Raw genomic sequence first — 15,666 nt, forward strand, 5'->3', positions numbered from 1 at the left:
GGCTCTCCATTTAATTACTCCTGTCCAGCCACACAGTCTTCCTCTTTCATTAGTGATTGAGGTCACACTGAAAGCCTTTGGGGGGACACAATAGGAGCCAACTCGCTGGGTGATGATTTCATAATCTGTGTCATGGGTGCATAAACTTTTAGAGATGGAATATACTGCGGAGATCTGGAGATGTAATCATGTTACGCATTAGTCCTGCATGTATGATCTATAGAGCATGTACACATATATAACTCGGTTATTCTAGACAGTTATATAGGGATATATAGGGACTTGGTCTAGATAACTTTAATATCTTATCGCCGCATATCGCGGGCACTAGCGTCACCTTCAGAAGACGCTGCTCAATAATGAATTGCTCCAGTAAATTTGGCCTTGACGCCGCAAATCGTGGCAATGTTTTCATCTGCGCATGTGTCCCGGTTTTATCTGTATGGAGTCGTATGTCAAATTTTGATGCACAGTAGCAGAAGTGTACACAGACTGAGAAGTTCCAGGGGTGCGGCCTGGAGATATTATGTCTTATGGGGAGATGTTGTGTCTTATGGGGAGATGTAGCATCTTATGGGGAGATATAGCATCTTATGGGGAGATATTGCGTCTTACGGGGAGATATTGCGTCTTACGGGGAGATATTGCGTCTTATGGGGAGATATTATGTCTTATGGGGAGATATTATGTCTTATGGGGAGATGTTGCGTCTTATGGGGAGATGTAGCATCTTATGGGGAGATATTGCGTCTTACGGGGAGATATTGCGTCTTATGGGGAGATATTGCGTCTTATGGGGAGATATTATGTCTTATGGGGAGATGTTGCGTCTTATGGGGAGATATTGCGTCTTATGGAGAGATGTTGCGTTTTATGGGGATATCTTGCGTCTTATGGGGAAATGTTGCATCTTGTGGGGAGATGTTGCAGGCTTGTCGCTGACACCAGTTGCATAAAGAGATACACAGCCACTCGCATAGGCGGAGAAACTGCACTCACTACAGGGCTGGTGCAAGCTTCCATGGTGAAACCGATAGTGGCGTCTAAATATGTACCAACCGGTATTTCAGTGTCTACGGGCGCTGACCGGGGGCATCTCAGTCCTTGCACTTTCGGATGCACCAGGGAGGGCCTTCACAGCGTCATTAGCATAAAGTCGCACGTGCGCATGGAAGGCCGCAACTGTATCCTACCCAGAATCAGGCGCATACTGAATATTGCATTTGGAGAGTGAACACTACTAGGGGTAAACTTACTAAAGTGAGAGTTTTTAGAAGTAAGTTTTAAAACTGATGTTGCCGATAGCAACCAATCAGATTCTACTTAACATTTAACTAGCAACTTCTAGAAGATAATAGCTAGAATCTGATTGGTTGCTATGGGCAACATCACTTTTAAATCTCACTTCTAAAAACTCTCACTTTAGTAAATTTACCCCCTACAGTATTCACTGTATAGACTCCAGTTCCCAAGACGTATTCCTCCCGATTGCCCATGGGCGAGACTTATCCTTAAACTAATACAGGAATTATTGTATGACCTTTGACAGAGCGCTCGCCCTGAATCAGGGCCACCCACAGCTATAGCGAGCGGCCAAAATGATGGTCGCGATGGTCAAGACCATCGCGACCATCGGGCTTGCGACGAGACCCTTGAGGTAGGGTCTCGCTGCCGCAAGCCCTGGAGTGCTTTTGGCTCTATCAGAACCAAAAGCACTCCCACTGGCATCACTAGTGATGTCAGTGGGGCTGGCCCCAGACGGTAGACACTCTCATGGGAACGCCCCCGCCTGGGCAGCCACGCCCCTGGCACGCCCACCAAAGGGGACGTGCTGTCAATCACCATCAACAGCACGCCCCCTTTGGTGCGAGACCCATAACGACGGCTTGGCCGTCGTTATTCGGGTCTCGCGCATGCACACGACGGAGCCAACTCCGTCATGTGCATGTGCACTTGGGCAACGTCAACCCGCTTGCGAGCGCTCAGCACTTGCGAGCGGGTCTGAATCAGGCCCAGAGTTTACTGTATCTTATGCTTTATACTAAGCCAATAAACTAACCAGTTTTTATATATTTGAAATGCAGATGAAAATCACCTACTAAACAAAATAAACTTGTACAGTAGGTAATCGGTGACTTCTAATATCCATATAAAGCACACAGATGCGTGCCTACTGCCATATTTTGCAGGATATTTCCCGCACATTTTTGGCTCAGTTTGGCTGCCTCTCCCTGTACAAACGGGGTGTGTGTTCTCACCTTGATCCCCACGTTGGTGTTATGTAGGTCCACTCGTGCTCGGAGATCCCTGTCAGATTTCTTGCCCAGAAACTCCTTGACAAACTTGTTGCTGTATTTCAGATTGTCTCCGCAGCCGCCCCACTGCCAGGCTTCCCTGTTCTCAAGGTCTGGGGCCTCGTCACAAGTGCAGCGTTCCATCCGGCCAGCGCTACACGCCTTAGCCATGGCGTGAGTAAGCCCCGCTGAGGAGATCGCATAGAGGAACGCGGTTTCCTTGAAACCTGGAAAGGAAAGAAAGAAAAGGGTTTAATGCGTATTTTATTTCTGCATTTACTGCATTTGGCATTTGGATTGTTACCACTTGTGTCATGGACAAATGCTCTGATTGGTTACAGTGTGGTCTAGTCCTGTGTCCCTCAGATTGGCTGCAGGGCACACACCCGGACAATCAGGCGACCCAGTACTACAATACAAAGATATAGGGCCTCATTTACTAACGAGTTTTATCACCAAAACGAGTGATAAATATCACTGTGTATGATAATGGTGCTCCAGCCAATCAGCTCCTAACTGTCACTGTGTATGATAATGGTGCTCCAGCCAATCAGCTCCTAACTGTCACTGTGTATGATAATGGTGCTCCAGCCAATCAGCTCCCAACTGTCACTGTGTATGATAATGGTGCTCCAGCCAATCAGCTCCCAACTGTCATCTGTGTATGATAATGGTGCTCCAGCCAATCAGCTCCTAACTGTCACTGTGTATGATAATGGTGCTCCAGCCAATCAGCTCCCAACTGTCACTGTGTATGATAATGGTGCTCCAGCCAATCAGCTCCCAACTGTCACTGTGTATGATAATTATGCTCCAGCCAATCAGCTCCCAACTGTCACTGTGTATGATAATGGTACTCCAGCCAATCAGCTCCCAACTGTCACTGTGTATGATAATGGTGCTCCAGCCAATCAGCTCCCAACTGTCACTGTGTATGATAATGGTGCTCCAGCGAATAAGCTCCCAACTGTCACTGTGTATGATAATGGTGCTCCAGCCAATGAGCTCCCAACTGTCACTGTGTATGATAATTGTGCTCCAGCCAATCAGCTCCCAACTGTCACTGTGTATGATAATGGTGCTCCAGCCAATCAGCTCCCAACTGTCACTGTGTATGATAATGGTGCTCCAGCCAATCAGCTCCCAACTGTCACTGTGTATGATAATGGTGCTCCAGCCAATCAGCTCCCAACTGTCACAGTGTATGATAATGGTGCTCCAGCCTATCAGCTCCCAACTGTCACTGTGTATGATAATTGTGCTCCAGCCTATCAGCTCCCAACTGTCACTGTGTATGATAATGGTGCTCCAGCCAATCAGCTCCCAACTGTCACTGTGTATGATAATGGTGCTCCAGCCAATCAGCTCCCAACTGTCACTGTGTATGATAATGGTACTCCAGCCAATCAGCTCCCAACTGTCACTGTGTATGATAATGGTGCTCCAGCCAATCAGCTCCCAACTGTCACTGTGTATGATAATGGTGCTCCAGCCAATCAGCTCCCAACTGTCACTGTGTATGATAATGGTGCTCCAGCCAATCAGCTCCCAACTGTCACTGTGTATGATAATGGTGCTCCAGCCAATCAGCTCCCAACTGTCACTGTGTATGATAATGGTGCTCCAGCCAATGAGCTCCCAACTGTCACTGTGTGTGATAATTGTGCTCCAGCCAATCAGTTCCCAACTGTCACTGTGTATGATAATGGTGCTCCAGCCAATCAGCTCCCAACTGTCACTGTGTATGATAATGGTGCTCCAGCCAATGAGCTCCCAACTGTCACTGTGTATGATAATGGTGCTCCAGCCAATGAGCTCCCAACTGTCACTGTGTGTGATAATTGTGCTCCAGCCAATCAGTTCCCAAATGTCACTGTGTATGATAATGGTGCTCCAGCCAATCAGCTCCCAACTGTCACTGTGTATGATAATGGTGCTCCAGCCAATCAGCTCCCAACTGTCAACTGTTAGAAAAATGACAGTTGGGAGCTGATTGGCTGGAGCACCACTTATCATACACAGTGATATTTATCACTAGTTTTGGTGTTAAAACTTGTTAGTACATGGAGGCCATAGTGCACCACCGTACACACTGCACGAACCGCTGTACGATGGTGCGATATCTCGTTACATGTCGTCCGTGTGCAGCACATCCGATGGGAAGATGTAACCATCCACTATACCATAGTCGTTTTGATCAGTCGCGGACGATATATCAGAAGATATAACCATATAGAGTGCACCCAGCTTAACTTATACAACGAGATAAAAATGAATACAAAAGCTGAAATGTGCCCCTAATATTTGAACAAGGGAACTAATGACTACACATATATTGGTCACATTTACCAGAGCTAAAGCGGTTTGTCACCATCAGATGACCTTCAACGATAGCTTTGCATATGCCCTCCTGCAACTTTTACTAAATACATTGCTAGCTCTTTCGTTTCCTCCTGCATTCATCATCAAAGCCTTTATATTACAGGTTATATGGCAATGCCCTTATTTATATAGTGCCAGCGTATTCCATTGTGCTTCACACTGGGGCAGAATCTGCAATCTCCGACTCACGTTTTTCTAACAATGGGCCCGATTGAGAGATGGGCACAATGCCGCAGGACCTGAGATGGAGGGGCCATTTTCACTGCGTATGGGATCGCAGACACAGGCTGGGACACACCCCGAAAACGGTCGTGACACACCCGTGTTCTGCGCAGTTACCTGCCATAAACGCTCCCTGACTGTCAGTCACACTGAGAGTACAATGTCACTGCTAGCGACTATAGTAATGTACTTTGTCCAAAGCACAGTGAGACGTAGGACGATATCGTCATATCGTTTAAATCGTCTATTTTTTAGCCCCTTTCAAACCCCATTAGACGGATGAAGTGCGGGCACGGATGGTCGATAACGATAAAGACCATTGCCCGTGCATGCAGTCCAACCTGGTCGATATCAACCAGGTTACTATAAGGAGCTACGATCGTTGATCGAGGGTCATTTAGTCGTTTGGGGGGTTGGTGCTGTGCTGGATGTTCGATAATGATCATCCAGCACATGCAGGACGATCGGACAACGATATCTTTATCGTTGTCTGATCTGAACGTGTGTACGCACCATTAGACTTGGATTTGCAAAGCTGCAGATGGGGTCTCGGTACAATCCTCGGTGCAGCTACGGGGGGCATTAGTGCACATCTCTGAAGCAGGCCCTATAATAAGATGTTGAATTATTTAATTGGTGTTAGAGGTTATGGGCCAGAATTAAAGGTGGGCGCAGGCGCACAATGTTTTAAGTCTGTGAAAGCGTCTCAGACGCACTGTCCATTCCTCACGATGGTTACTGCCAGGGGACACAGATTGGTATTACATGGAGATTCATGCAATTCCGATAGGCATTCCTCGGCAGTGACTGATGGGTGGATTTCATTGTAGGGTGTGTGTCGGCGGCGTGCCGGCGGCAGGGAAGCCGCAGTACCACTGGCACGGTGGCCATGGGCATTCTCAGTAAACATAGGTTTGCTCTAATGTTTGAATTTGCAGCCGATGTCCGATCGATGGTGCGACTGTTTGCGCAGCGCAGCGGATTACAGCTACAGTCGGTGGCCGTCTCAGTAGACAGCCCATTGGCTGCAACATTAGCATACATTTACATATGAGGAAAGTACAGAGCGAATGTACGTGGATTACATGATTGTATAACTATGCCGCGCAGGTCCGGAGAGGAATATTTATACAAGAGGCGGACGCTATAGTGGGGTTAAATGAAGACCCCGGATCCCAGCCAATCCCCCCAGCTCCGTCTGACACTGGGCATATGGTAAGCTGTCGCAGTAGTGAGACACATGATTGCACAAGATATTAATTAACAAGGTAATAAAAGCTATCTGAGTACATGCTTTCTAACCTGCACTGTCTCCCAAGTCTGCCACCCACATCTCTCTGGTTACAGAGCTTTTCACATCACTAAGCAGAACATTGACCCCTTCCATGCCGGGAGCAGGGGACGCTGCTTGCAGCACAGACCTTGTGTCGGCATTCCCAGATGAAGGAGTTAACAGGCAGGAACCTGTCACTGACTAACCAGGGACCCAGCTCGGTCAGGTTACTGCAACAAATGACACTGCAAGTTCTATCAGCAGAACTCCTGACATTACAGCCCATTATCACAAGTAGCACGTTGTAGTACATAGATCTGCCATAAGTCATTTATGTCTGGGAACCAGGCGTCACTGCGCCTTCACACCTGTCAGCCGTACTGAATCTGACTTTGATTTGAGCCCCCACTGATTTTATGTGTTGTATGATACATACTGGAAGGACTCCCTTACCGTGGGCATGATTCAACAAGGAACGCAAAGGAGAGAACGCACGCACCCGGCCGCTGCGAGGATATGCTAATCAATGCATACGCACGGAGACAGCAGAATAAGATGCAGATGCCCAGCCCTATATTAAGCCACCTATCTCCCTTTACTCAAAGCATGATCAGTACGCAAGATAGCGTAACCATCGGTAACATCGAGAACCATCAACCACATCTGCATAATAATGGCTGACCAGGATCGCGCAGGGTCTTTGTATACCAAAAAAGAAAGAAAAGAAGCCTAATTTGCAGTGCACCTGGACCAAAATTTAAGTAAAATATAGCTTTTATTTATATTAATTAAAATACTTCAGTTGTTTTAAGAGACCTATGCCCTAAGTAAAATATGCATACTTAACAAGAAACACAAAGTGTACATATATTGACAAAACATCGATATAAGTGCAATGGATGTGTAAAAAAACCCATTAAAATACATATATATATATATATTTATTTATTTGTATTATAAGAAATACATCTAAAATCAAATCGATTACTATGAACCAGTGGTGGTTATATTTTTATTTTACTTATTCAGTAGTCACAATGTTATTTAGTGGTAAATACCCACATTGATAGTACTATCTCTCTTATATATTAGTTAATATTTATATTTATAGTAATATCTCTGTTCAGTGTTCAAAAATAGGCTAAAGACAGCAAAGCAGCGATGAGCTGTTATTTCATTTTATCAGAGATGTTAACTGTCGTTCTAGTGACTGTATCTGTATATTACATTGTTTCTAATGTTAGCATATAAGTTGTTACTAATGTATCCAACGGCTGTTACTTTTGTCTCAATAGTTGCATAGGAGCATATTTTAGCCGACTGTCTATTGAGAACTCGTTATATCGTGATCACTTTGACTTATTAATGAATTACAGATTCTGAAGACAAATCACATGCATATATTTGCAGGCTGAGAATCCCGACTACTGTCAGTTAACCAGATCATGTACACGGTGGCCGGCTGTATATATAGGACTGAGGGCCTGATTCAGAGCCGCTCGCAAGCGGCCGCTCGTGCGCTCCGAGCGATGTTCGCACAACTGCGCATGCGTATGGGTTGTAATACGCATGCGCGAACCAGTCATTGCGGTCGGAAATTGTTTGCTCACAAAATAGCGAATGCCTGCTAATTTGAATGACAGAATGAGGCGTTTGTGGGTGGTAACAGGGGAAGGTGCTTGAAAACGGGGAGTGGAGATCCGAACGCAGGCGTGCCAAACGGTCAAAATGGGCGTTTTAAGGGTGTGCATAATTAATACAGCAGCGTCATTGACCACGTCACTTGGTTTTTTTTTTACACAGAACTGCTCGCAATATAGCGGTTGAAAAAACCAGCCACGAGAATAGCGAGCAGTTCATACGCTGTTCGATGTACTCGATTAATCTAATAAATAGCGGACATGACGTATGGTGCGAGCGGCAAGGGGGCGTATTTTTCAAAATTACAACCGGAAGTTTTGCTTAGCTCGTTCAGACTTAGAGGCGTGAACAGACCACAATTAGCGAACGGTTCATTTGAATAACCACCCCTTGTTTTAGAACAAACGACCGCAAATAGCGAGCGGCTCTGAATGAGGGCCTAAGTCCAGTGTATCTATTAGCTGGCTGCACGCTAGAAGTCATGATTAGCCGCGGTTACTGGCGCTCTATACTATCACTTTCTCAGCCGGACTCCCATGCAACAACTATATCTGTCGTGTCAGGTAATTAGACATTAGCCCTATTCAACAGGCAAATTTATATTACATCACTTTTTCTTTTTTCACATAGTGGTGCATATCGTAACGCCGACGCGCGTTTTGCTTAAGCTTTTTCAAGGCATTATCGCGCAGGATCAGTGGCGGGCTGGGCCAGGGTGCCATGTGTTCCCCAGGCCGCAGCGCCATGCGGTCCGCGGGCAGTCTGTGTCTCTGGGACACAGGCTGCACCGCGTGTGTAGCGCTGCCCGGACTGGGGGCCGGATTCAGACCCGGTCGCAAGCGCTGAGCACTCGCAACTGGGTCGATGTTTGCCCACTGGGCATGCGCACGACGGAGCCAGCTCCATCACGCACATGCGTGAGACCCGGCTAGCGACGGGTGCTCCGTCGCTCCGGGTCTCGCTCCAAAGGGGGCGAGCTGTCGATGGTGAGTGACAGCTCGCCCCGTTTGGTGGGCGGGCTGGGGGGGTGGCCGGCCCAATGTAGGCGTTCCCAATGGAACGCTGGCCATTTGGGGGCGACCCCACTGACATCAGTGATGTCAGTGGCAGAGCTTCCGGCTCTGTTAGAGCCGAAAGCTCTCTGGGGCTTGCAGCCACGAGATCCTACCACAAGGATCTCGTCGCAAGCCCGATGGTCGCGATGGTCTTGACCATCGCGACCATCAACCTGGCCGCTCGCTATAGCTGTGGGTGGTCACCCACAGCTATGCGAGCGGCCAGGGGGCCGCTCCAAAAAAAAACGCCCTGATTCAGAGCGAGTGCCCTTTCAGAGCGTCCGTCTCTGAATCAGGCCCCTGTGTTCACAGTGTGATTGCAGTGAAGTTTTCGCGTACGCTCACTGCGATGCATACACCATGCGCAGTGTGCAACAAACGGCCGTCTGCATGCATAACCGCAGTTGCGATCCATAATGAATCAGGCACAAAGTTATCTATAAAGCAGTAAGGAAACTCCGTCTTTGTGCTGGCAGGATAGAGAATCTCTGCAATCTGCAGGGTCGTCATGACAATAAGAACCCCCCAGTCAGGGCTGGTGCAAGGTGTCTGGGTGCCCTAGGCAACATTTCACCCACCGCCCCTTCTCCCTCCAATTTATACTATGTCACACAGCAGAGCCCCACAATCATACTGTGCCTCATAATACTGCCCCCTATTCATAAAATGTCATACATCTGTTCCACAAATTCGTTATATGCCACACATCTATATGCCCAATTCATAATTATGCTACATATCAATGCCTCCAATACATAACATACCACACATTTATGCCCCCAATACATAACATGCTGCATATTTATGCCCCAATGCATAACATGCCACATATTTATGCCCCAATAGATAACATACCACATATTTACCCACCAATACATAACATACCACATATTTATGCCTCCAGTACATAACATGCCACATATTTATGCCCCAATACATAAAATGCCACATATTTATGCCCCAATACATAACATGCCACACATTTTTGCCCCAGTCCATAACATGCCACACATTTGTGCCCCCAGTACATAACATGCCACATATTTACCCACCAATACATAACATGCCACATATTTATGCCCCAATACATAACATGCCACACATTTTTGCCCCAGTGCATAACATGCCACACATTTGTGCCCCAATACATAACCTGCCACATATTTATGCCCCCAATACATATGCCACACAGCTGTGCACCAAATTTATTGTATGCCACATAGCCATGAATTATGCCAAACAATGCCCCTAGTATAAATGCTACACATGTGCCCCAAATTCTTTATGTGCCATACAGCTGTGCCCCCAAAACATTATGCCACACATTTGTGCTCCAATATATGTCAATACCCTTTACCCCCCCCACACACACACCCGCCCTGCCGGAACTCAGTAAACACACACACACACATATACACCAACCCTGTCAGCACTCAGTAAACACACCACCACCCCCACACACACTGAAGTTCATATATTTCTTCCAAACACACCAACATTTCAGGACCTGCATCCCTTTTGTCAAGGTAACCTCATATATCTCATATATTCCTTTCTCAGAGTGCAGCAGTCTTCCTTCATGTCTTTGGTTATTGTATTGGGAGGGATGTGTGGAGGAGGGGTTGAGGGAAGGGGGGGGATAGATATCTGTGTAACAGGCCCCGAGATTTCTGTTGCTGGCCCTGCTCTATGGTCCAGTATATAATGCAACCTCCAATGCATAGTATATAACACATCAGCCATATTCCAGTATATAATGCAACCTCCAATTCACAGTGCTTAATGCATCCTCTATGGTCTAATATTTAATATAGCCTCTAATGCAAGCACAGTCTATAAAGCCGACTCTATAGTCTAGTATTTAATGTAGCCTTCAATCCACAGTATATAATACAGACTTTATGATCTAGGATATAATGCAGCATCTATGAGCCAAGATATAATGTACCCTCCAATGCACAAAAAGGAAAAAAAACTGATTTGTAGTTGGAGCTGCAAATATCCCGGCGCTAGTTTCAAAAATAAATAATGTAATCAGTGCCAGCTGCAAGTATTAGGGGGTTTAGTCAATAACCCAGAGACAATAGTCTCTATAGCAAAAAGCAGAGGAAAAAACGCACAGTATAGATTTGTTTTTTACCCTCCAATGCATAGTATATTATACTGCTGCTATGGTCTACTATATAATTCAACAGGTTGGGTACGGGGTCCCGGGTGTCAGGATGTCGTCGGTCAGAATATAGACAGCAACATCCTGACTATCAGAATATAACCCTAACCCACCTTTCCCAGAGCCTAACCCTAACCGTCCACTCCCGCAGCCTAACCCTAACCTTCCCCCTAGTGCCTAACCCTAACCTTCCCCATAGTGCCTAACCCTAACTCCTAACCCTAACCTTCCCCCTAGTGCCTAACCCTAACTCCTAACCCTAACCTTCCCCCTAGTGCCTAACCCTAACTCCTAACCCTAACCTTCCCCCTAGTGCCTAACCCTAGCTCCTAACCCTAATCTTCCCCCTAGTGCCTAACCCTAACTCCTAACCATAACCTTCCCCCAGTACCTAATCCTAACCTTCCCCCAGTACCTAATCCTAACCTTCCCCCTAGTGCCTAGGTACTTCCCCATAGTACCTAACACTAACTCCTAACCCTAACCTTTCCCCTAGTGCCTAACCCTAACTCCTAACCTTCCCCCTAGTGCCTAACCCTAACTCCTAACCCTAACCTTCCCCCAGTACCTAATCCTAACCTTCCCCATAGTGCCTAACCCTAACCTTCCCCATAGTGCCAAGCCCTAACTCCTGACCCTAACCTTCCCCCTAGTGCCTAACCCTAGCTCCTAACCCTAACCTTCTCCCAGTACCTAATCCTAACCATCCCCCAGTACCTAATCCTAACCTTCCCCCTAGTACCTAACCCTAACCTTCCCCCTAGTGCCTAACACTAACTCCTAACCCTAACCTACCCCCTAGTGCCTAACCCTAACCTTCCCCATAGTGCCTAATCCTAACTCCTAAACTTCCCCCTAGTGCCTAACTCCTAACCCTAACCTTCCACCTAGTGTCTAATCCTGACTCCTAACCATCCCCTTAGTGCCGAACCCTTACTCCTAACCCTAACCTTCCCCTTAGTGCCTAACCTTCCCCCTAGTGCCCGACCCTTACTCCTAACCCTACCCTTCCACCTAGTGTCTAACCCTAACTAGTAAACTTCCCCCTAGTACCTAATCCTAACCCTAACCTTCCCCCTAGTGCCTAACCATAACTCCTAACCCTAACCTTCCCCCTAGTGCCTAATCCTAACTAACTCCTAACCTTCCCCCTAGTGCCTAATCCTAACCCTAACTTTCCCCCTAGTGCCTAACCTTCCCCCTAGTGCCTGACCCTTACTCCTAAGCCTAACCTTCCCCCTAGTGCCTAACCTTCCCCCTAGTGCCGAACCCTAACTCTAAACCTAACACTAACCCTAATACTCACCGATGGGATGTCAGCAGTCGGGATTGTCAGGAATTCGATGCTGGAATTCTGACAGTCGCCATCCTGACCGTCGGGATGCTGACTACATCCCAATACAACATCCAATGCACAGTACACTGTGTAACATATCATCCATAAACCAGTATATAAAGCAAACTCCAATGCACAGTTATAGTATATATTGTAGCTACTATGAGCCAGTATATAATGTATCATCCATAATCCAATATATAATGCAGCCTCTATGAGCCAGTATATAATGCAGCCTCTGTGAGCCAGTATATAATGCAGCCTCTGTGAGCCAGTATATAATGCAGCCTCTGTGAGCCAGTATATAATGCAGCCTCTGTGAGCCAGTATATAATGCAGCCTCTGTGAGCCAGTATATAATGCAGCCTCTATGAGCCAGTATATAATGCAGCCTCTGTGAGCCAGTATATAATGCAGCCTTTATGAGCCAGTATATAATGCAGCCTTTATGAGCCAGTATATAATGCAGCCTCTGTGAGCCAGTATATAATGCAGCCTCTGTGAGCCAGTATATAATGCAGCCTTTATGAGCCAGTATATAATGCGGCCTCTGTGAGCTAGTATATAATGCAGCCTCTGTGAGCCAGTATATAATGCGGCCTCTGTGAGCCAGTATATAATGCGGTCTCTGTGAGCCAGTATATAATGCGGCCTCTGTGAGCCAGTATATAATGCAGCCTCTGTGAGCCAGTGTATAATGCAGCCTCTGTGAGCCAGTATATAATGCGGCCTCTGTGAGCCAGTATATAATGCAGCCTCTGTGAGCCAGTATATAATGCGGCCTCTGTGAGCCAGTGTATAATGCAGCCTCTGTGAGCCAGTATATAATGCAGCCTCTGTGAGCCAGTATATAATGCAGCCTCTGTGAGCCAGTATATAATGCAGCCTCTGTGAGCCAGTATATAATGCAGCCTCTGTGAGCCAGTATATAATGCAGCCTCTGTGAGCCAGTATATAATGCAGCCCCTGTGAGCCAGTATATAATGCAGCCTCCAATGTACATTATATAAGGAGGAGCAGCTATATGGACAGGAGAGTACTGTTGGATGAGAAACGCTCTGCACTGCCTCATATCCGGCGGTCTCTAGGAGTCGTGGCTCAGCAGCAGGCCTGACCACTGACATGCGATGCTGCGCATTCCCTCCCTGGTGCCTCTTTCCTCCTCAGTGTTGCAGATGACTGGACAAGACCTCTGAGACTCCCAGCCATAAGAGCCACATACAGAGTACCGCAAGACCCTATACCACCACCACTATAACTAAGGGGTATACCGACCACAGGAGCATAGAACACCCTGCCGCCCGACCCTCAAGCTCCACGCTCCAGCATTGTTATTGTACCTGCTCATCCCTATGACTCTATGCCACCTTGTTGTTCTAAATGGTAAACAAAACTTGAAACCTGGATAAGCTGTACCCAATGTAGCAGGGGCATTTCTAGAGAGGGGCGTTCACTGAGAGGTGCGCGGCCAGCGCCGCACTTATAGACTCTGGGCACTAGAGTGTGCCCAGAGACTATAGCGCATGCGCAGGTCACCGGGAAAATTGCTGCAGCGGTCATGTTCCCTGTACTGCGCATGCGCAAACGACGGGAAAATGGCTGCGGTGGCCATTTTCCAGCCTTTATTTTACAGCGCAGACACTGGCGACGATGTGGGACTCCGCAGAGGTAAGTATATTATGGGTGCAGGGTGTGCGGTACGCCCCCCTTGAACCCAGGGGCCCGTGTGCCCCGCACACCCTGCACCCATTAGAAGTACTCCCAGTGTACTGTCTATTGTTATACTGTATACATATATCATACCAACTATCAAGTCACTGTCAATACTGTAGGTACAGGCGCACTATGCGATACTCTGCTAATATGTACTAGGAATAGAAGGGAGAAAGGTGTTGCAGCAACTGCAGGAGACGGCCGTGTGATCGTCACTATAGGAGAGTAAGTAACGTGAACTAGTCACAGGGGTTTCCGATAAGAGTGTCATTACACCTTCTGCAGTCCTAGCACAAACCGAAATAAGAACTTTTATCTTTTGCACAGCATTGTGATCAGCACCTTCGCCAGTGCGCTAATGAGCGCTAACCATCCTGCAGCTTCCTGATTATGGGCCTCATTTACTAATGAGTTTTATAACCAAAACGAGTGATAAATGTCACTGTGTATGATAATGGTGCTCCAGCCAATCAGCTCCTAACTGTCACTGTGTATGATAAATGGTGCTCCAGCCAATCAGCTCCTAACTGTCACTGTGTATGATAAATGGTGCTCCAGCCAATCAGCTCCCAACTGTCACTGTGTATGATAATGGTGCTCCAGCCAATCAGCTCCTAACTGTCACTGTGTATGATAAATGGTGCTCCAGCCAATCAGCTCCCAACTGTCACTGTGTATGATAATGGTGCTCCAGCCAATCAGCTCCTAACTGTCACTGTGTATGATAAATGGTGCTCCAGCCAATCAGCTCCCAACTGTCACTGTGTATGATAATGGTGCTCCAGCCAATCAGCTCCCAACTGTCACTGAGTATGATAATGGTGCTCCAGCCAATCAGCTCCCAACTGTCACTGTGTATGATAAATGGTGCTCCAGCCAATCAGCTCCTAACTGTCACTGTGTATGATAAATGGTGCTCCAGCCAATCAGCTCCCAACTGTCACTGTGTATGATAATGGTGCTCCAGCCAATCAGCTCCCAACTGTCACTGTGTATGATAATGGTGCTCCAGCCAATCAGCTCCCAACTGTCACTGTGTATGATAAATGGTGCTCCAGCCAATCAGCTCCCAACTGTCACTGTGTATGATAATGGTGCTCCAGCCAATCAGCTCCCAACTGTCACTGTGTATGATAAATGGAGCTCCAGCCAATCAGCTCCCAACTGTCACTGTGTATGATAATGGTGCTCCAGCCAATCAGCTCCCAACTGTCACTGTGTATGATAAATGGAGCTCCAGCCAATCAACTCCCAACTGTCACTGTGTATGATAATGGTGCTCCAGCCAATCAGCTCCCAACTGTCAGAAAAATGACAGTTGGGAGCTGATTGGCTGGAGCACCATTATCATACACAGTGACAGTTAGGAGCTAATTGGCTGGAGCTCCATTTATCATACACCGTGATATTTATCACTCGTTTGGTGATAAAACTCGTTAGTAAATAGGGGCCTATCAGCCTTACTGCCAGACCTTACAGCAGTGTTGGCTAACCTTGACACTCCAGCTGTTGTGGAACTATATATCCCAGCATTCCCTGCCACAGTTTTAGCATGCCCTAATAGCAAAACTGTAGCAGTG

General features: G+C 47.0%; 1 protein-coding gene across 1 annotated transcript in view; it reads right to left on the reverse strand.

The window, feature by feature from the left end:
- The window catches only part of WNT9A (Wnt family member 9A), a 193,158-nt gene that overhangs the window by 19,293 nt on the left and 158,199 nt on the right, over positions 1-15,666 (reverse strand). The window contains exon 4 of the mRNA XM_088457286.1: positions 2,259-2,521. Within this exon, the coding sequence (XP_088313412.1) occupies positions 2,259-2,521 (263 nt within the window). The remainder of the gene's footprint in view (positions 1-2,258; positions 2,522-15,666) is intronic.

Source organism: Taudactylus pleione, unplaced genomic scaffold (assembly GCF_031769625.1).
Source record: "Taudactylus pleione unplaced genomic scaffold, aTauple2 ptg000752l, whole genome shotgun sequence".
Lineage (NCBI taxonomy): Eukaryota > Metazoa > Chordata > Amphibia > Anura > Myobatrachidae > Taudactylus > Taudactylus pleione.